We start from the raw sequence: 22,295 nt of genomic DNA on the forward strand, positions 1-22,295 counted from the left end.
CATCTCTGTTGGAAGCCGCCCAGAGTGGCTGGGGAAACCCAGCCAGATGGGCGGGGTACAAATAATAAATTATTATTATTATTATTATTATTATTATTATTATTATTATTAAAATATTGAAACATTAAAATGTTAAAATGCAGCCTCATCACAGGAGGAGAAAGGAAAAAGAAAGAGGGGGAGGGAATCAAATTGGCTCCAAGCCAAAGGCCAGGCGGAACAACTCTGTCTTACGGGCCCTGCAGAAAGAAATCAGATCCTGCAGAGCTCTGGTCTCAAGAGGCAGAGCGTTCCACCAGGCTGGAGCCAGTACTGAAAAATCTGACTTCCTTAGGGTCCGGGACACTAGGGTGTTGCTATTTATGGACCTTAAGGTCCTCCGTGGGGCAGACCGGGAGAGGGGTCCAGTAGGTACGAGGGTCCTAGGCCATGAAAGAGGGTAGGAGATGCTCTCAAGGGACCCAGAGCACCCGAAACTAAGCCCGTTCGCCTTTCTGACAAAGTGTTTGCAGCGATAAGGACATACTGTATTTTTCGCTCCATAGGTAAAAGTAAAGGGACCCCTGACCATTAGGTCCAGTCGTGGCCGACTCTGGGGTTGCAGCGCTGATCTCGCTTTATTGGCCGAGGTCATGTGGCCAGCATGACTAAGCTGCTTCTGACGAACCAGAGCAGCGCACAGAAATGCCGTTGACCTTCCCACCGGAGCAGTACCTATTTATCTACTTTATAGTACATTGACTATTGCTTTCATTTTAGGGATCAATGGTCTCACCAGAGAGTAAAATTCATGTTAAATTGCTGCTTTAGGGGTTGTTTTCAAAAGTCTGGAACGGATTAAGGCATTTTGCATTGCTTTCTATGCGAAAGCGTGCCTTGGTTTTGGAACGCTTTGGTTTTGGAACTTCCGGAACGGATTAAGTTTGAGAACCAAAGTACCACTGTATAGGGCAGGGGTCAGCAAACTTTTTCAGCAGGGGGCCAGTCCACTGTCCCTCAGACTTTGTGGGGGGCCGGACGATATTTTTTGGGTGGGAAATGAACGAATTCCTATGCCCCACAAATAACCCAGAGATGCGTTTTAAATAAAAGGACCATTTATGGGACGGATTTAGAAGACGACTGGGCCAGGCGTTACTTCGCCTACCCATGGTATAGAGATCGGCTCCCCTAAAGAAAGCTCATCATTTTTGCTGTGCACCCTCCAAACAACTTTGCCCTGAACCCCTAAAAAGGGGGTAGATCACTGTCAGTTATCGTAGTCTCTTGGGAGTTGGCCACCCCTGGTATAGGGGATTCCTAGGGGAGCACCCACAAAGCCAGGCTTAGGACCCCCGTGCCCCCCCACCCCAAGGGTGGTCAAAAAGGGGTGGGCGTTAGCAAGCGAAATCACCGAGGTGGTCCTCCTTTTCCGCCCCAGATCTCCATACCTGTGGGTCCCAGGACCTTCACCTCCAGGGGGGCCAGCCCAGCCTTGCTGCAGTCGACGGTGAAGGTCTGGGGGACACGGGCTCTCACTCCAGCCCCCAGCCCGGGGCCCGAGCACTTGACCTTGCTGGGGTCCACCATGTCCTTGACCGGGACGCGGAAGGGGCTCCCTGCGGGGAAAAGCAAACAGGAAGGAAGTTTTTCTGACATATTTTGTGTTTTCATATTGTGATTTTGTGATTTAGTTTTTTGTTTATACTTTTCAAACTTATACATATCATTAGCTTTGCAATCAATTCAACATTTCAAAATTTGACACTTCCTTCCCCTTCTTTCTGCGATTCGTTGAGTTTATTTTTTCTGCATATCCAAATTCCTTCAACTTGCTCCTTTAATGATCTTCTGTAAATATATACCCTTATAAAATGGCAGGTTAATTACAATAATCCTTCTAATGTTTTTATCTTCTTCTTCTTCTTCTTCTTCTTCTTCAAATTGTTTTTATTGTTTTATTTATGATTTATGATTTTTACATTTCAATAATTTTATAATCATTTTAACATTTTAAACCTCGATTTCCTTCCTTCCCCTTGACTTCCTTCATTGTTAATACTATCTGAATATTCAAATTAACTAAATTTACTTGTTTATTCATCTACTTTAAATATATACTCTTATAAAACTGCAGATTATTACAATAATCCTGCTAATGTTCTAATCTGATTACAATTTGTTTGCAATCATTCAATCACCCGTTTCCATTCCTTTATTAAAAGTTTGTTATCTTGATTTCTTATTCTTCCAGTAAGTTCAGCCATTTCTGCATATTCCATAAGTTTTTGTATCCATTCTTCCTTTACTGTAACTTCTGCTTTTTTCTGCCTTGGGACAAGTAACATTCTTGCTGCTGTAGTAGCAAATATGAATAAATTCCTAGTATGGCTCCCCTTTATCACATACACAGCCCAACAGGACAATGACAATAATCCACCAACAGCATACAAATCAATATGGCTAACCTAGAATCCTAGAATCATAGAGTTGGAAGAGACCCCAAGGGCCATCGAGTCCAACCCCCTGCCAAGCAGGAAACCCCATCAGAGCACTCCTGACATATGGTTGTCAAGCCTCTGCTTGAAGACCTCCAAAGAAGGAGACTCCACCACACTCCTTGGCAGCAAATTCCACTGTCAAACAGCTCTTACTGTCAGGAAGTTCTTCCTAAGGTTTAGGTGACCAGGGAAAAGAGACGGCGGAAGAAGATTGGAAGAAATTCAAGGACTATCTTAAGAAACATTGTAAGATTATTGAATGTTAGAACGATGTTGACTTAGAAACTAAGGGGTTTCTAGCTGTAATGATTATGTATAAGAAAAGAAAGATTAAAAATTAAACAGAAATTAGGGGAAGGATTTGCTGAACTGGCTTGATTAGAGATTGGAATACAGAGAGGGGAGGTATGAGGAGGTCGGGAAAGTAAGCTATACGACTATAAGGGATTGAAATTATACCTGTTATATGTTTTGTATGTATGTTTATCTTATTGTTATCTTTGTTTTCTTTTTCTTCTTTTTTTGTTGTTTCTATGTTATATAATTTTTTGAAAACTTTAATAAATATTCTTTAAAAAAAAAGGAAGTTCTTCCTAATGTTTAGGTGGAATCTTCTTTCTTGTAGTTTGGATCCATTGCTCCGTGTCCGCCCACCCACCTCACTCACACACAAAAACGAAGATCACCACAGCCAATCACAAAGAAACAATCACACCCCAGGCCAACCCCAACCTCTCTCACCACCAAAGGAACACAAGTGAACAACACAAGCAGCGCTGACACCAAACTCCACATACATTAAGCATAATAGAAACACCGCTACCCGACCCCACCCCCATCCATCTCCCCTCCCTCCACCCCCCTTTCTTTTTTCTTTCTTTTTTTTTCTTCTCCCCCTAATGCCTCAACAAATGAAACGGATTTGTAAAAATGTTACATGGGGGAAAAAATACGAGGCGTTACACTTACACTGTAAAACAAGAAAACCCTTAATAAAATATTTTTTTAAAAAAATGAATAAATTCCTAGACAATTTAGGCTTTAAAAGTTATGGTCCATGCGGAAATGGCAAAGAAGACAGCAAGATAAAAATGGTGAGCATTTCCTGCACTGCGAGGGATCGGACTAGAGGACCTTTGGTTGAAAATTGCACAACAAAATTAATCAGCGAATGTTGAAAACAAAATAAAGATGAACATAGGAATAAGCAATCGTTACTTCCTTCACTGATGCTTGCTTTCGTAATTGAATTTGAATCTCCCCAATATGTTCCCAAATTAAATCCCTTGAATACGCACTTAACTTTATTTTCTCCCCGTCATTTAACTTACTTTGAATTTGTAAAACGGTCCTGTTTGCGCGCAGAAGTTCAATCAAAATCGGCTGACGGATTAATATTTTGGCAATGTTCTTTTACAGAGGCTCTGCATATGTCCCACTCTCCAATAAATTTCTCACCTGTAACATCTCATAGACTTGCTGATAGTCTCAAGCCAATGTAAGTTTCGATAGTGGGAGTGGTCCCTACTTGCAAATCAATAGTCAATTGTAACAAAAAGTAATCCATTCAGAAGTATGCATTCTGACTTTTCAATGGATTAGTTTTTGTTACAATTGACTATAGATTTGCAAGTACTCCCACTATTGAAACTTACATTGGCCGGAGTTCTTGGTGTGCTTTTTTCTTGATATATTTAATAACAAGAACTCCAACTTATTTAATATTCGCTGATAGTCTCGCCAGTTCAGCGTACTCTCCATAGCTATCAACTTTTCCCTTTTCTTGCGAGGAATCCTATTCGGAATAAGGGAATCTCCCTTTAAAAAAGGGAAATGTTGACAGCTATGGCGCTCTCTTAATTTATTTTGCCAGTCTGATTTGGACGGGATATTCTCTCCCTTCCAACCTTTTGCCGATTAAAATTCTGGCGGCAACTGTGACATACAAAGTTCAAGACTCGCCTGAACTTTTTGGGAATTGCGTTACCCATAATTCCTAGTCTATGGGACTAGAGGACCTTTGGGAGACCCAACTCCACAATTCTATGATTGCAGAACACAGCCCTGCCCTCCGCCTACCAGGGATGGGGCGTCCCCCGAAGGTGATGTTGACGTCGTAATCTCCCGGCGTGAAGGGGATGTATTCCACGCTGCAGCTGCCATCTTTGTTGTCCTTGCAGGACATCTTGGCCTCCGACGGCCCCTCGATGGCCAAGCCAAGGCCCCCGGTTCCCGCGCCCCTGGGGAGACAGAAAACAGCGCCGTCAAAGGAGAGATGCCAGCAAGCCTTAACAGAGACGTAAGGAGGTCTCCAGGTGTGAGGATTTCCCAGGATTCTCTGCGGCCGGCGGCGCAACCGTTTGCGTGGAACGTTCCGGAACACTTCGGAGGGCAAGAGAACGACTGAGGCCCCAAATAATAATAATAATAATAATTTATTACTTATACCCCGCCTATCTGGCTGGGTTTCCCCAGCCACTCTGGGCGGCTTCCAACGAGAGATTAAAAATACATTAAATCTATTAATACATTAAATATACTGATTATCTGAAAGAGCAACTCCTGAGACCTCTCTGAATCTTGCGACTCCCCCCTGCCATCCTTAAAACAGAATTTAAACTACCTATCAGTACGTTCTCCTCAGTTTTCATTTTTCCTAATGATCCAGAGCCTTCGTTACTTTATGTGGGTTTCTTAAGAGCCCAGCAGAAATTTCAGTTTGCTAACAATGGTCTCCTAGGTCAATGGTGAATTTCCCCCATTCTTTTTTAAAGTCCTTGTCTCAACCTTTTCCTTGATCATGTGATAGGAGTTTTGAGGTCTTAGATCTATGTTAAATGTTCATAAGTGTACCAACCAAGCATATACATAGATCAGCACAGGAAGACCAACCTGGAACCATTTTGACTCCGAAACTGAGCAAATGTTTTCTTTGCAAGGTCAAAGTGGAAAAGCCTCCCCATTGTCTTTTCCTTCACAAAACCTGTCTTAAGGGTATGTCTGTGGTGGAATAGGGTGTGAGCCTGTGACCTGACTCAGGAACTAAGTATTTATCATTACAAAAGACTGGCCAGGCTCCCCAGGCAATCCAATCAAGTGAGCATTAACAGGTAACCTGCCAGACAGGAGGCAAACAACGCACTCAAATTTCTGTTTAGACCGCCTTTTCTCTGATGTATGTAGGATGTTTCTGGGGGTGGTCTGGATCTAGGTAAAGGTAAAGGGACCCCTGACCATCAGGTCCAGTCGCGGACGACTCTGGGGTTGCGGCGCTCATCTCGCTTTATTGGCCAAGGGAGCCGGTGTACAGCTTCCGGGTCATGTGGCCAGCATGACTAAGCCACTTCTGGCGAACCAGAGCAGCGCACGGAAACACCGTTTACCTTCCCGCCGGAGTGGTACCTATTTATCTACTTGCACTTTGACGTGCTTTCGAACTGCTAGGTTGGCAGGAGCAGGGACCGAACAACGGGAGCTCACGCCGTCGCAGGGTTTCGAACCGCCAACCTTCTGATCGGCAAGTCCTAGGTTCTGTGGTTTAACCCACAGCGCCACCCGCGTCCCTGGTCTTGATCTACAGGGTGGCAATTTCAAAAGTCTTTATAAGGCCTTGCACACCATTGTTCTCGGTTCCTGTGACCTCGCTCAGGAACTAAGTATTTGTCATTACAAAAGACTGGCCAGACTCCCCGGGCTATCAATTAACAGGTAACCATTAACAGGTAACCTGCCAGACAGAAGGTAAACAATGCACTCAGATTTCTGCTGTAGACCGCCTTTTCTGTGATGTAGGTATGATGTATCTGAAGGGTGGTCTTAGGTTACATCCCTTCTGTGATGTATGTATGATGTTTCTGGGGGTGATCTGGATCTACAGGGGGGAATTTCAAAAGTCTTTATAAGGCCCTGCGCACCATTGTTCTGGGTTCCTCCTCCTTCTCCTACGTGTGAGGGGAGCACCCTGTTGCAACAGATCAATAAAGATCAGGCTTACTAGCTGCTTTGCTTCTCAATATTCTCTGGTTGGCCTCTGTTATTTTCTCCTACCAATAGGGAACCTATGTAAGGACTCTATATGGGCTCTTGGGTACCCCATAAGGGAAAAGGGCATTTTTTTTTTTACAACAACCGCCACCCCCTTGCTTGCCCCCCCAAGATGAAGGCTGCGCCTACCTGGTCTCCACCGTGAAGCGATTGGCTTTGTTCACCAGCCCCCCCTCAAGCCCAGGGCCGTAGGCTCGGACACGGCTGGGGTCACAGCCCTCAGTGACCCCCACTCGGAAGGGGCTCTTGGGGACGGGGACGTCATCGTAGGTGACTTCCACCAGGTGCACACCTGAGAAGGGCGAGAGTCGGGCACAAGCGATAAATCAATCTGAGTAAGCGAGGAAGTTGACTCTTTAATAATAATTAATAATAATTTATTTATTTATTATACCCTGCCCTTCCCGGTTCAAAAACCGGGCTCAGGGCAGCTAACAACAAATTTAAAACAGCATAAAAATCAGTATAAAAACATGAATAACAATAAAATTCAAAATTCAGAAATCAATTTCGGAAAAATAAGCATTAAATAATCCCCAGGGCTGGTTGGCTGAATTGGTCCTCCTTGGGCCAGCGAGGAGGCCAGGGGAGAATTAGCTGTGGGGTCTCAGAGCGGGTGATCTTCATAAAAGGGGAGGGGGCAGGAAGAGAAGGAAAATAAAAGATCAGGCTGAATTCAAATTAAAGGCCAGGCGAAATAGCTCTGTCTTACAGGCCTGATGGAAGGAGGTTAAATCCTGCAGGGTCCTGGTCTCATGGGACAGAGCATTTCACCAGGTCGGAGCCATCACTGAAAAGGCCCTGGTGGAGGATAGTCTGACTTCCTTAGGGCCCAGGACCTCTAAACTATGGTTGCTCATGGACCTTAAGGTCCTCTGCGGGGCAGACCAGGAGAGGCGGTCCTGTAAAGCGGGAAACTTTGTTCCTGCATCTGAGATTGGACGTCTGGCCAAGACCAGACAGCCCCCTACATAAGGAAGAAGCCTCCGCCAAAGAAGATTGGCAAAACTAACAAAATAATAATAATAATAAATTTTACTTGTACCCTGCCCTCCCCAGCCGAAACCAGGCTCAGAGCGGCTAACATCATACAAATAACACAGTACAGTCATACCTCTGGTTACAGACACTTTTTTCGGGTTACGGACCGCCGAAACCCGGAAGTACCGGAATGGGTTACTTCCGGGTTTCGGGGGTCGCGCATGCGCAGAAGCACTAAATCGTGCTTTGCGCATGCGCAGAAGCGCCGAATTACAACCCACACGTGCGCAGATGCACCGCTGCAGGTTGAAAACGTGCCTCCCGCACGGATCACGTTCACCACCCGAGCGTCCACTGTACACATAAAAACAGGCATCAATTAATTAAAATTCAGGCAAATTAAAATCTGGACAAATGGCAGTTATCGGGTTAAGGCTGAGAGCAGTTAATACTTGCCAGGACCAACTGTTTTCACTGATCATATATATTTATAAGAACCTGTGAACGGGCTGGGAGGCCTCATTCATGCTTGTTCTTATACAAAGGAAAATAGGTCAGAGGCCAGGCGGAACAGCTCTGTCTTGCAGGCCCTGTGGAAAGATGTCAAGTCCCACAGGGCCCTAGTCTCTTGTGACAGAGCGTTCCATCAGATGGGGGCCATGGCCGAAAAGGCCCTGGCTTTGGTCGAGGCCAGTCTAATTTCCCTGGGGCCCAGGATCTTCAGAGTGTTTGCAGACCATAAGGTCCTCCGTGGGGCATACCAGGAGAGGCGGTCCCGTAGGTACGAGGGTCCCAGGTCGCATAGGGCTATAAAGGTCAAAACCAGCACCTTGAACCTGATCCTGTACTCCACCGGGAGCCAGTGCAGTTGGTAAAGCACTGGATGAATGTGATCCCGCAGCAAGGACCCTGTAAGGAGTCTTGCTGTGGCATTCTGCACCCGCTGGAGTTTCTGGGTCAGTTTAAAGGGCAGCCCCGCAGAGAGCGAATTACAGTAGTCAAGCCTGGAGGTGACCGTAGCGTGGATCACTGTGGCAAGGTCAGGGCGAGAGAGGTAAACTATTGAACTATGCAGGAAAAAACAGATATTTTTGAAGCCCAAGAAGGAGAGATTTTGAGTTTATATAAAAAAGGGCAAATCCTCAATGCATATTTTTTAAGCTTTGTGTACAGGTCTTAACATCAGTCATTTGTAATAAGATGAAGAAGGTTTTAAAAATGGTGTTACTGATGTGTGTGAAGAAGTATAAAATAATGGAACCAAGAAGGGGAGGGGAGGGGAGGAAAGTCAAGCATTGAGTTTTGTTTTGGTATTGTTATTGGTATTGTGTGTGTTCTTTTTATTTCTGTTACTTTTGGAAAATCAATCGGGCCCTGAGCCCGATGGGATTTGTTGTCCAAAATGGCCGGACTGGCTAAAACAGATGCAAATCGCAGTCCAAAACATCTGGTGGTCACCTGGCTGGCCATCAGGGGGTGGAAGGAGATTAGAGATGGAGGGAGACCAGGAGATTCTTACCGTCCTCGTAGGGGGTATACTGGACACGGTAGGTGCCATCCGCGTTGTCGGTGACGTACGTGTCCGTCTTGGCGCCCGAGGGATTGAGGACGCGCACCTTGGTGTGGCTGCCCCCGGTCTTGGTCAGCGAGCGGGCGTCAACTGTGAAGTCGGTGGTGACCTCACGCAGAACACCTGGGGAGACGTGGACGATAGATGTTATTTCTCTTTATTTTGTTTACTGAGTCTGCAGACCACCCTTTGTCCATAGATCTTGGGACAGTTCATAGCATAAAAATACGAGCTCAATGGGTTCGAGCTCAATGTTGGGTGAAAGATCTCTGCCTTGGAATCCTGCAGAGGTGTCAGGCTTCAGAGAAGCCGATCCCTCCCCCGGTGGCAGTGAATAAGCAGATCAAATGAAAGGAGTGTTCCTACCTGTTAGTTTCTTTAATAATCACAGCGGGAGACAAAGGAATGCGTATCCCTCTAGAAATGGCGTTAATCCCACTAAAGGTTTACCCCCTACGTCCCCATTAATCTACGTCACTCCTATGTCGAGTAATCTGAGCTAATTGCTCTCTGTTCTATAACTCAGAGCCCATCTAGTCTTAGGTGAGGGGGGTCAAGAATGCTGTCCAAGGACACTGAATCTGCCAGCTCTCATACCTTGTATATAGCATTTCTTATTGTATGATTTGAAAAACTCCTATGCGCCTTTATTTTCCCATAATTAAGATAGCCATGCCACCCAAAACAGGTGTCATGACCTTCTAGATCTAAAATATCCCAATTTTTTAATAAACACCAATCTTTCAACCAGAGAAGACATGAGAGAGACCGGAGAGGTACCTATTTATCTACTTGCACTTTGACGTGCTTTCAAACTGCTAGGTTGGCAGGAGCAGGGACCAAGCAACGGGAGCTCACCCCGTGGCGGGGATTCGAACCGCCGACCTTCAGATCGGCTCTGAGGTTTAACCCACAGCGCCACCCGCGTCCCTTGTGGTCCCTTACAACTCTGCAATTCCACGATCCCGCAAAGGATACCTCTCGGCTCCACTCCCGGCCCGAAGACCTTGACGTTGCTGGTGTCCACCGCGGGGTCGACGTTGACGCGCGCCGGGAACTTGGGGACGGGGTGCCCGCCGTATTTGATGGTGATGGTGTAGGTGCCCGGGAAGGATGGGATATAGGTGATGCTGTAGGTGCCGTCGCTGTTGTTCTGGATGAGCACCTCGGCCTTGACGCCCGAGTCCGAGATGATCTCGATGGTGAGCTCCGCCTCGCCAGCCTTGGAGCAGTCCACCATGAAGGTTGCCAACTCACCCACCTTGCCGTGCTCCAGGCCGGGCCCGCTGGCCGTCACCTTGGACGGGTCGAAGACGGGCTTGATGTCCGCCTTGAAGGGCGAGCCGGGGATGTGGGCGTCCGCGAAGAGGATGTTGATGGCGTACTCGCCGGGCTCGGTGGGCAGGTAGGAGACGGAGCAGGAGCCGTCGCCGTTGTCCTGGCACTCGATCTTGGCCTCGCAAGGACCCTCCACCGTCAAACCCAGGCCCCCCATGCCAGCCCCCTTGGTGTCGATGGTGAAGGGGGCAGGCTTCCCCACAAAACCGCCTTTCAGCCCAGGGCCATAGGCGCACACCTGGAAGGGAGCAAACAAGATTGGGGCAGGGTTAGTAACTCAGATACAGTGGTACCTCAGGTTACATACCCTTCAGGTTACATACACTTCAGGTTACAGGCTCTGCTAACCCAGAAATAGTGCTTCAGGTAAAGAACTTTGCTTCAGGATGACAACAGAAATTGTGCTCTGGCGGCGCGGCAGCAGCAGGAGGCCCCATTAGCTAAAGTGGTGCTTCAGGTTAAGAACAGTTTCAGGTTAAGAACGGACCTCCGGAATGAATTAAGTACTTAACCTGAGGTACCACTGTATTATTATTATAATAATAATAATAATAATAATAATAATAATAATAATAAATAATAAATAATTTTATTTATAGCCCGCCCTCCCCGGCCAGAGCCGGACTCAGGGCGGCTAACACCAGTAAAATTACAGTAAAAACATAATGGAGGGTGCAATTTAAAATACAGGTTAAAATGCAATTTAAAATGTAGCCTCATTTTAATAATAGGCCATAGATCAAGACTATAAGGTGAGGGAAACATAAGGGTCAGACTGAGTCCAAACCAAAGGCCAGGTGGAACAGCTCTGTCTTGCAGGCCCAGCGGAAAGATGTCAAGTCCCGCAGGGCCCTGGTCTCTTGGGACAGAGCGTTCCACCAAGTCGGGGCCAGTACCGAAAAGGCCCTGGCCCTAGTTGAGACCAATCTAACCACCTTGCGACTTGGGACCTCCAAAGTGTTGTCATTTGTGGACCTTAAGGTCCTCCGCGGGGCAGACAATATGGGTAGCATTGTTATCAATCTACGACGGGGTGGAAGGTTCACAGGCTAGGAAGGGCTTGCTCACAAATTGATTGACAGCTGTACGAATTATGATAGCTAGGCAGTGGAAGGGGCAAGCAGAATCTAAAATGGAAGAATGGTACAAAGAGGTTTGAGATATAGCTATTAACGATAAATTAACATGTGCCATGCTAATCTTTTCTGTACCATTCCAATTTTAGTATATGTGCTGCCGAAGCTTGTAGCAGGATTACACGAAGTTTTCTAAGAAGGAACGCATGAAATATTGCAAGGAAGGCTTTGAGGAGAGTCATTAGTTAAGATAATTAAAAGTAATTGTGAAATTAAGAAATGTAAATGAAGTGGGAAAGATTGGGAAATTTTCAGATGTGACTGATGGAAGTCAAAGAATTGTATAAGATATGAAATTATGTGAAATGATTATTGAAAATATGTTATATATATATATGATCAATTAGCATGTGCCATTAAAGTAAGACAGGGAATATGCGGGAGTAATGATTTTCAGGAGATACGGAAGGGTGTTTGCAGAATTTGTACTGTTAAAACGGAAAAGGGTCTAACGATAGCAAAAGATGTTGAAATTTCGGGAGGTTGGAGAGTTACAATGTAATGGTATCAGGGGTGAGGTGCACTTTTTCATTATTATTTGGTGTTTTTACATGAGCAGAATGTGTCCTTTTATTTAAAATGCATCTCCGGGTTATTTGTGGGGCATTGGAATTTGTTCATAATATTTTTTCCAAAATATAGTCTGCCCCCCCCCCCCACAAGGCCTGAGGGACAGTGGACCGGCCCAGTGGCATAGCGTGGGTTGTCAGCACCCGGGGCAAGGCAAGTAATTTGCACCCCCTAACCCTTGGATTTGCGCCCCCTAACCCTAACCCCCAGATGTTGTGCCCGGTGCGGCTGGCCCCCCTGCACCCCCCACGCTATGCCACTGGACCGGCCCCCTGCTGAAAAAGTCTGCTGACCCCTGATCTAGACCCCTATCTACCCTCCGTCCTCACCTTAGATGGGTCTGGGGGCATGACGGCCTCGACAGCAAAAGGGCTGCCCGGCACCGGGTGCCCATCGTAGGTTATGTCCACTTTGTAGGGCCCCTCCTCAGGCGGCATGTATTTCACGGTGTGGATGTCGTTGGCGCTGCCCGTCTCCACCTTGCAAGGGATGGGGCGGCGAGAGGGCGAGCTGATCTTCACGTCCACCTGCCCTTGGCCCCCGGCTCCCTTTGTGTTGATGGCAAATTCCTGGTCGCGACCCACGTCCACCTCTGCGGGGAGGGCGGGAAAGAGTTGGGAGAGGGACATTAGGAAGACAAGAGGGTTTTAGCCACAAGTTGAGCACAGTGCCTTTGCAGGACCTCAGCAGCCAGACAAGAGAAAACTTGCTAGACATGAGCTGCTACGTTTACCAGGACTGCCAACTTGGCCCCGTGACTGTGGCTGCTATGCAGCATTCAAGACCCTGGCACTCAAATTTGTGGGTGCCCGGTTCCTTTCATGGGGAATTTTGTGGGTGCTCGGGCACCCAGGGCCCCAGGGAGTTAGCACCTATGCCAGGCGGCTCAACCCAATGCATAATTATAATAATATATTATAATTTTAATTTATTATTTGTACCCTGCCCATCTGGCTGGGTTTCCCCAGCCACTCTGGGCAGCTTCCAACCAAATATTAAAAATACAATAGTCTGTTAAACATTAAAAGCTTGCCTAAACAGGGCTGCCTTCAGATGTCTTCTAAATGTCAGGTAGTTGTTTATCTCTTTGACATCTGGTGGGAGGGCATTCCACAGGGCAGGTGCCAACACCGAAAAGGCCCTCTGCTTGGTTCCCTGTAGCTTAGCTTCTCGCAGGGAGGGAACCGCCAGAAGGCCCTCGGCGCTGGACCTCAGTGTCTGGGTGGAATGATGGGAGTGGAGATGCTCCTTCAGGTCTACTGGACCGAGGCCATTTAGGGCTTTCAAGGTCAGCACCAACACTTTGAATTGTCCTTGGAAACGTACTGGGAGCTAATGAAGGTCTTTCAGGACTGGTGTTATATGGTCTCAGCAGCCGCCCCCAGTCACCAGTTTGGCTGCTGCATTCTGGATTAGTTGTAGTTTCCGGGTCACCTTCAAAGGTAGTCCCACATAGAGCACAAATAGTCCAAGCAAGAGAAACCAAAGCATGCATCACTCTGGCGAGAGAATCCGCGGGCAGGGAGGGTCTCATCCTGCGTACCAGATGGAGCTGGTAGACAGCTGCCCTGGACACAGAATTTACCTGCGCCTCCATGGACAGCTGTGAGTCCAAAACGGACTGTTTACATAACAGTAAACCCCACTGATACCGGCGAGGCTTAATCCGAAGTATATAAAGGGTCATATGAGCTTTGGGTGAGTATTTTATCTCCCCTGTTTTTCTGAACTCTACATTCATCCCAGATCAGCTGTGTAGGAAAAGGCGGGGGGGTAGACTTCAAGGTCAAAGGGGAGGAGCCTAAAGTTTATTTAAGATTTGCGAGCATTGGCAGTCAAGTCACACTGGAGTGCCAATCATCCATAAGGGCACAGAACCAGCCTCCCCAATCCGAAGCTGACCCTTGCTGGTCACTGCCCACCCTTGACCCCTTGGCCCCACTTACTGTTGTTGAGCCCTTGCACTTTGACCTTGCTGAGGTCAAGGGGCGGCGCCACGTTCACCGGGAAGGGGCTCTTGGGAATGGGGTCCCCGCCGTACGTCACAGTCACCGCCATGTTGCCCTAAGTCACCGGAGAGAAGAGATCAGCATCAGGCATGCAAAAGGATATGGGATGGGTACTGAATTCGCCTTAAACAGCGTGGTGTTCTGCATCGCCAACTCGGGGCACAGCCAAACGGCGGAACTCCCTGCCACATGAGGCACCAACTTGGGTGGCTTCGAAAGAGAGGCTCTCGATGGCTGCTAGACACCATGGCGGGGAGTACGCTAGACAGAGGGCGGGGGGCACGCGGTCCAACTCACCTGTTGCACGGCTGTGTACTTGACGGTGTAGGAGTAGTCGTGGTTGTCGATGATCTCAAAGTCCCGCACAACCTCTCCCTTGGTGGCGCCAGCAAAGTGGACATCCAGCTTGGCTTTGCCAGCCCCCTTGGTGAAGACCGTGAAGTGGGTGGGCTTCCCAACCTCCACACCTGAGAAGGAAAGGCCATAGCGGGGCAAAGACTCTCAGTCAGTCTTCCCCCCTTGCAGGAAACCAAGGAGGGCATCCCCCCCCCCCCATAGCTTCTCTGCTAAGCCCGCAGCTTCCTGAACTGAGGCTTAAGGGGCCATCATATAATGTTTGAAGACATTAGGAGGAAAGGGATCAAGTTCACTGCATGTATGGTGTTAAAGGACAATATTATGAAAATGATGTATAGATGGTACTTGACCCCTGTAAAACTAGCAAAAATATATCATAATAGGACGCGGGTGGTGCTGTGGGTTAAACCACAGAGCCTAGGACTTGCCGATCAGAAGGTCGGCGGTTCAAATCCCTGCGACGGGGTGAGCTCCTGTTGCTCGGTCCCTGCTCCTGCCTACCTAGCAGTTCAAAAGCACGTCAAAGTGCAAGTAGATAAATAGGTACCGCTCCGGAGGGGAAGGTAAACGCCATTTCTGTGCGCTGCTCTGGTTCGCCAGAAGCGGCTTAGTCATGCTGGCCACATGACCCGGAAGCTGTACGCCGGCTCCCTCAGCCAATAAAGTGAGATGAGCGCCGCAACCCCAGAGTCGTCCGCGACTGGACCTAACGGCCAGGGGTCCCTTTACCTTTACCTTTACAGTAGTCTGTATGGGAGTACATTGTATTTAAAAATGGGGTATCAGAGTTTTTTGGGGGGGGCTAACCAGGCTGGGATAGCTGGGATAGCCGGCTTGTTGGGTTTGGAATGTCTGATGTAGATTTTCAATTTTGCTGTTCTATATGGGACAATGACAATAAAGATATCGTATCCTCCCTGGTCCCCATGACATCTCTAGGCGGGGCTGCACTCTCGCAGGTGATCTTCTGGAGTGGGACTCCCCCTCTGCCCCCCACCTCTCCTTGGCTGCTGCTCACCTGTCCGGCTGAGTCCAGGCCCTTCTGCCTTCACCTTGGTGGCATCGTGCGATGGGTCCACCTTGATGTGGAAAGGGCTGATGGGGATCTCCTGGAAAAGGGGAGCCAAGGAGAGAAACGGGATCAGCAAAGATCACATCTCTCGCCCGCAAGATCATGCGCTCTATCTACCCTTTGGCCTCTGGCTACAGAAACAGGCAGAAACGCCCCCTCTCTCCTTCCAGGTATCCCCCCCCCACACACCTATCTTCAGAAAAAAGGGGTGTCCAGCGCTTAAGATTGCCCAGGTACTGAGGAGAGGAATCTGGGATCGCCTGTGTCGCCATAATCAGTGCGGGATTTACGTGTAAGCTAAGCAAGCTATAGCTTAGGGCCCCACTCTCTTGGGGGCCCCAAAAAATTTTTAAAGGAACATGGGTGAGTGGTAATATGCCCTTGCAATTTCCCTCCACCAGTGCTCGTCATTTTTATTACTTTAAGGTTCTTATTTGCATTGCAATTCATGTGTCAGTACCTTCATTCTCTTATTATACTTCATTGGGCAAACATGGCCCAATCACCTTCTCAATCTGGCCCATGGACGGTCTAGGAATCAGCATGTTTTTACATGAGCAGAAGGTGTGCTTTTATTTAAAATGCATCTCTGGGTTATTTGTGGGGCATAGGAATTCGTTCATTTCTTTTTTCCAAAATATAGTCTGGCCCCCCACAAGGTCTGAGGGACGGTGGACCGGCCCCCTGCTGAAAAAGGTTGCTGGCCCCTGCTCTAAGCCTACCAGCAATTTCACCTGGAATTAAGCCCATTTCGCTTCCTTTTACCTGGTTGGCAAAGAGGACCATGATGGTGTAGCGCCCAGGACCGGGTGGGGTGTATTTGACTGTGAAGGTGTCGTTGTCATTCTTGATGATGTCAAAGTCGATGTCGGCTTCCACCGGTCCCACAACGCCGGGGGCACATTTTATACCGATGCTCACGTCCCCTGCAAAGACAGCCAAGGAGGCGCATGACAAATGAGATGTGCCAAAGGCGGTCAAGGGCCAAGCTCTGGTCTGCACCCAGAGGTGCTGGTCCCAAATGGTCAAGGGTGGCCAGGCCCTACAGAAACCACCTCCCTAAGCCCCACTCTTGTTCCCCCTGCTGCCCAAAATCCTATGATTCCATTATTCTACCTTCATTGTATTATCATTGGCATTATTATTACAGTCGTATATCGGCTCCCAACTGCCTTGGGAGTCGAACGTTCCGGCTCCCGAACGATCGAAAACCAAAAGTGAGTGTTCTGCTTTTTGAACTTTTCTCTGGAAGCCGAACATCCGGCGTGGCTTCAGCTGTTATTTCCGGTGTGCCTGAAACCAATCGGGAGCCAAGCCTTGATTTGAACAGATTTCCGGAACAGATTCTGTTTGACTTCAGAGGTACGTCTGTACAGTGGTTGAGGATGGGACCTGTTCCGGAGCTCCGGTTGGGTCCTGAGGTTTCCGGAACCGGAGGGACCGCTTCTGCGCATGCGCATGGCCTGGTAGAACACCTTTGCGCATGCCATGCGGACGAAACACTTCTGGGTTTGCATCTTTCGCAACCCGAAGTTTACGTTACCCAAGGGTAACATAAGGTGCTACTGTATTCGTACCTGTTTTTAGGACCCACCTTACGTTTGCGAATGGAAGTTGTTTTTAATACTGTTTTAAAGTTGACCAGGACGCGGGTGGCGCTGTGGATTAAACCACAGAGCCTAGGACTTGCCAATCAGAAGGTCGGCGGTTCGAATCCCCGCAACGGGGTGAGCTCCCGTTGCTCAGTCCCTGCTCCTGCCAACCTAGCAGTTTGAAAGCACGTCAAAGTGCAAGTAGATAAATAGGTCCCGCTCCGGCGGGAAGGTAAATGGCGTTTCCGTGCGCTGCTCTGGTTCGCCAGAAGCGGCTTAGTCATGCTGGCCATGTGACCTGGAGGCTGTACGCCGGCTCCCTTGGCCAGTAAAGCGAGATGAGCGCCGCAACTCCAGAGTCGGCCACGACTGGACCTAATGGTCAGGTGTCCCTTCACCTTTACCTTTACATCTGTGGCCCTGCTGCAAGACCTTAGGCTTAAGGGCAGGTAATAGATAAATTAATATTAATCAGTGCTTTTTTTCTTTAAAAAAATGTTTAGGAGTACTCTCATTTTCCTAAAGATAAAGGGACCCCTGACCATTAGGTCCAGTCGCAGCCAACTCTGGGGTTGTGGCGCTCATCTCGCTTTATTGGCCGAGGGAGCCGGCGTACAGCTTCCAGGTCATGTGGCCAGCAGGACTAAACCGCTTCTGGCGAACTGGAGCAGCGCACGGAAACGCCGTTTACCTTCCCGCCAGAGCGGTACCTATTTATCTATTTGCACTTTCTGGCGTGCTTTCGAACTGCTAGGTGGGCAGGAGCAGGGACCGAGCAACGGGAGCTCACCGCTTCACGGGGATTCGAACTGCCGACCTTCTGACCGTCAAGTCCTAGGCTCTGTGGTTTAACCCACAGCGCCACCCGCGTCCCCTCATTTTCCTACTCATATTGAAATATTGCTTCTCAGTGAGGCCAAACTTAGGTTCACAAAATGTTTAGGGGTTTGTGCACCCCTGCATACCCCCAGAAAAAGCAGTGATATTGATATTAAATCATAACAACAGCAACGCAACCCTTCTTGAAATCCGAACAAAGCCCCAGAGAAAAGTGGAACAGGCTCCCTCAGGACTCTCCTTCCCTTAGAGGTTTTTAAGCAGAGGTTGGACGGCTGTCTGTCATGGATGTTTTAGCCATCCATGCGGGTTGGACTAGATGACCCCTGGGGTCCCGAACACTAAGATTTGATTATTCTAACAGCTGATGTGGACCAGATGACCCCTAAGGCAGGACGACCCAGAAGAAACCCCTGGAAACTAACCAGCTGAGCACCGTGGCGCTAAGGTCCTGGATCGAGCCCTCCCAGATTCCTGGAACACCTTCCCTGCCCTTAGACTCCAGAGAAATGCTGCCAGCCCGTGTTGACAATATTGGGCTAGGCAGACCAATGGCTCTGACTCTCAATCAAAGCAGCTTCCTTTTGAGTCATGACACTCCTCTGACGATCCTGACCTTGCCCTGCCTCGCTGCAGTCCACCGTGAAGTACGTGGGCTCGTTGGCCTTCAGACCTGTCTTCTCCACGCCAGGGCCATAGACCTTTACTTTGTCGGGGTGGCTGCCTTCGCCGACGGCCACCTGCGGGGGAAAAAGAGAGAGGATTGACGCGAAAGGTTTAGGAGAGTGGTGTGACTTCCTGTACAGACAGGAAGCGAAGGACAGTCTTGGGGGAAGTGCATCGCGCAGTTAGCTTGCGGAACTCGCTGCTACTAGATGTGGCGGCGGCAGCAAGATTAGGGAGCGTTTAAAGATAATTAGGCTAATATGTGGGAAATGAGAATTTGACCGGTTGCTATTCGCCACCAGAGCTCAGTGGTGCCTCCATGGTCCGGGGGAGGTACTGGGTCAGTCAACAGTGGAAGCTATTATAACACCAGTACAGATAGCAAAAATGTACAAAACCAGATCAAACCTATGTTGGAAATGTAAAGAAAAGGAAGGGACTTTTTATCATATGTGGTGGGAATGTAGAGAAATGTTTAAAAATTGGGAAATGATATATAATGAATTGGGGAAAAAAATGTTTAAAATGACATTTGTAAAAAAAAAACCAGAAGTATTTTTGTTCGGGATTGTGGGACATGCCAAGGAAAACAAAGAATTTATTTATGTGTGCAACAACAGCAGCAAGAGTCTTGATAGCACAAGGATGGAAGAATGAGGAAACCCCGACAAAAGAACAGCGGCAAGAGAAATTGACGAACTATGCAGAGCTGGCTAAACTAACATATAAATTGCGAGACAAGGACAACTGTGACTTTAAAGAAGAATGGGAACTTTTCACAAATTACTTAAAAGGACAACAAAATGAGTTGGACTCCTTGGCAGGTTTTGAATAAACATACACAAATTGATTGATTGATAACATGGTAGACAGATAATGTAAGGATTTGTATAATTTTTTCACATGCAGAGAATAATACGTGCTGAGAAATCAGAGTAGGGGGGGGAGGAAAGGAAGGGTTTGGGGTGGGAAAAAAGGGGGGGAAATAATGAAAATAATGAATATGATATGTTTTGATATGTTGTTATGTTGAAATTGCTAATAAAAACATATATATTTCACGGAGGAGGAATTACCCCCAAGGTCTCTGCTTAGGCACCGGGCAGTGCCCCCTCCCTGTCTCTGGGGTGTGTCGTCCCCCCCCCCCCGAAGATGGAGTGATTGATGGAGGAAGAAGGAGATTGACAAGTAGGAAGGTGCGCAGAGGAGGGCAACCCAGATGATCAAAGGTCTGGAAACCATGCCGGATGAGGAACGGTCGAAGGAGCCAGGTAAGTTTAACCCGGAGACCGAAAGGAGAGCCATCTTCAAATATCTGAAGGGCTGTCCCATCGAAAATAAAGCAAGCTTGTTTTTCTGCTGCTCCGGAGGGTAGGACTCGAACCCAAGGCTTGAAGTTGCAAGGAAGGAGATTACAGCTAAGCATTAAGGAAGAACTTTCTGGCCGTAAGCGCTGCCCGACAGTGGCCTTCCTCAGGAGGTGCTGGAATCTCTTTCCTTGGAAGTTTTTTAGCAGAATCAGCTGCCAGTGGTTCTTGAGCTACGATTCCCGCGTTGCAAAGCGGGGTTGGACTAGATAACCCCTGGGGTCCCTTCCAACAATTCTGTCGAAACCCACACTCACCCGGAAGGGGCTCTTGGGAACGTTGACTCCTCCCCAGCTGATGATGATGGTGTGCTTGATGGCCTTCGTGGGGACGTAGACGCAGGAGAAAGTGCCGTCGCCGTTGTCCTTGATTTTGATGTCAATGGGGACGCCTTCTGCATCCTGGAAAGAAAAAGCGTCTCGTGTAAACAGCAGGCTGCCGGGTTCTTTCTCTCTGCCACCCTCTGGAGCAGCAAAGAAATGACTCTGGAAGTCTCATATGCAGAAATGGCAAGGCTAACCAAGGCTGACCAAGGGACCCCTGGCCTTTAGGTTCCGTCGTGACCGACTTTGGGGTTGCGGCGCTCATTTCGCTTTACTGGCCGAGGGAGCCGGTGTTTGTCCGCAGACAGTTTTTCCAGGTCATGTGGCCAGCATGACTAAGCCCAGTGGCGTAGCGTGGGGGGTACAGGGGGGGGGGCCGGCCGCAACGGGCGCAACATCTGGGGTTAGGGTTAGGGGGCGCAAATCCACAGGTTAGGGGGCGCAAATCCACGGGTTAGGGGGCGCAAATTACTTGCCTTGCCCCGCGTGCTGACAACCCACGCTATGCCACTGACTAAGCCGCTTCTGGCAAACCAGAGCAGCGCATGGAAATGCCGTTTACCTTCCCGCCAGAGCAGTACCTATTTATCTACTTGCACTTTGACGTGCTTTCAAACTGCTAGGTTGGCAGGAGCAGGGACCGAGCAACGGGAGCTCACCCCGTCGCGGGGATTCGAACCGCCGACCTTCTGATAGGCAAGCCCTAGGCTCTGTGGCTTAACCCACAGCGCCACCCGCATCCCTTAAGTTCAACAAAGAATGACATGATTTTATAGAATATATTAAAGAACGCTGCAAACGTTTAAAAACATTTAAAAACAGGGTCAATAAAGCACTTGTGCTTTAAAACGATAAAGGATAAAACTGATAATTTTAGATAAAGGTAATTAGATGCACTTTAAAAAAGGAAGATAAATTTTGGAAGCCAAGGGGTGGGGTGAAGTTTGGAGTTTCAGGGTACTGATATGAATTATGGCTTAATGTAAAATAGTATGTTTGTGTGTGTGCAAAAAATTGTTTTCTTTTTGAAACTTTGAAAATAAAATTTAAGAAAGAAAAGAAATTATGCTGGAAGTCGTCCACATTTTTCCCCACCTTTCAAAATCAATATTGTGTCCCAAATCCTGAGCCCATCTTATCATCACACTTTGCACCTCTTCGTCCTTTGTATTCCACTCTAATAATATCTTATACATTTTTGACAGTATTTTTCTTTTTCTGCTCAGCAATTCTGCCTCAATTTTTGATTTACTACTTGCCAATCCATTACTTTTAACATCCTCTCTAAACACATCTTGCAACCGGTGATACTGCAACCAGTCAGTTAATTTCCCTCTCAACTCTTCAAAGGTTTTCAGCTTTAATTTACCATCCACTTCTACTAACAATTCTACTAACAATTCCAATTATGCTGGAAGTCAGGGACCAAAGTCGGTTCAGGAAGTAGCATCCCAGAGCGACCAGCTTTGCAGAAACTAAACACAGAAGCGGCATCAGTACACCTGGTTTGCCACTTACCTGGGCGTAGATCTTAAGTTCTGCTTTCCCTGCCCCTCTGGCGTCGATGGTGAACTCTGCCGGCTTGTTCACAATGCAACCGACCGGCTCCAGCCCCGGACCGAAAGCTTTTACCTGGTGCAAAGAGGCAGAGGAGGGAGTTAGGAGAGGCGGGAGCAACCTCAGGGCGCTGTTGGACACCCATCAGGCGTCTGCACCTCCTGCAGAAGGTTGCAGTAAATGATTTTGAATACCAGTTGCTGGAAACCGCAGGGTGGGAGGGGGGGTCTTGTGTTCGAATCCTGATTTGGCCACTGTGAGATCAGGAAGCTGGACTGGGGGGGGCGGGCATTGGCCTGGCCAAGAAGGCTCTTCTGATTACCCCTTCCATCCAGGTTCTGATCCACAAGGAATCTCGCAGGGAACCAAAGAAGGTGATAGCGATTGGCACGGACG

The 22,295-nt window shown here is 48.1% G+C and overlaps 2 protein-coding genes across 6 annotated transcripts in view; one reads left to right on the plus strand and one right to left on the minus strand.

The window, feature by feature from the left end:
- The window catches only part of LOC310826053 (interferon-induced protein with tetratricopeptide repeats 5-like), a 202,848-nt gene that overhangs the window by 126,669 nt on the left and 53,884 nt on the right, over positions 1 to 22,295 (plus strand). The window lies entirely within an intron of this gene.
- The window catches only part of FLNC (filamin C), a 124,565-nt gene that overhangs the window by 38,483 nt on the left and 63,787 nt on the right, over positions 1 to 22,295 (minus strand). For all 5 annotated transcript variants that reach the window (XM_083699720.1, XM_083699719.1, XM_083699717.1 and 2 more), the window contains 13 exons: positions 21,861 to 21,974; positions 20,277 to 20,420; positions 18,603 to 18,726; positions 16,323 to 16,483; positions 15,504 to 15,594; positions 14,426 to 14,595; positions 14,066 to 14,183; positions 12,449 to 12,711; positions 10,054 to 10,651; positions 9,025 to 9,198; positions 6,654 to 6,816; positions 4,560 to 4,720; positions 1,431 to 1,598 (listed from right to left, as the gene is read on the minus strand). In XM_083699720.1, the coding sequence (XP_083555846.1) occupies positions 1,431 to 1,598; positions 4,560 to 4,720; positions 6,654 to 6,816; positions 9,025 to 9,198; positions 10,054 to 10,651; positions 12,449 to 12,711; positions 14,066 to 14,183; positions 14,426 to 14,595; positions 15,504 to 15,594; positions 16,323 to 16,483; positions 18,603 to 18,726; positions 20,277 to 20,420; positions 21,861 to 21,974 (2,449 nt within the window). The remainder of the gene's footprint in view (positions 1 to 1,430; positions 1,599 to 4,559; positions 4,721 to 6,653; positions 6,817 to 9,024; positions 9,199 to 10,053; positions 10,652 to 12,448; positions 12,712 to 14,065; positions 14,184 to 14,425; positions 14,596 to 15,503; positions 15,595 to 16,322; positions 16,484 to 18,602; positions 18,727 to 20,276; positions 20,421 to 21,860; positions 21,975 to 22,295) is intronic.

The sequence above is a fragment of the Podarcis gaigeae genome (genome assembly GCF_964106915.1).
Source record: "Podarcis gaigeae genome assembly, chromosome: 10".
In the NCBI taxonomy this organism is placed as follows: domain Eukaryota; kingdom Metazoa; phylum Chordata; class Lepidosauria; order Squamata; family Lacertidae; genus Podarcis; species Podarcis gaigeae.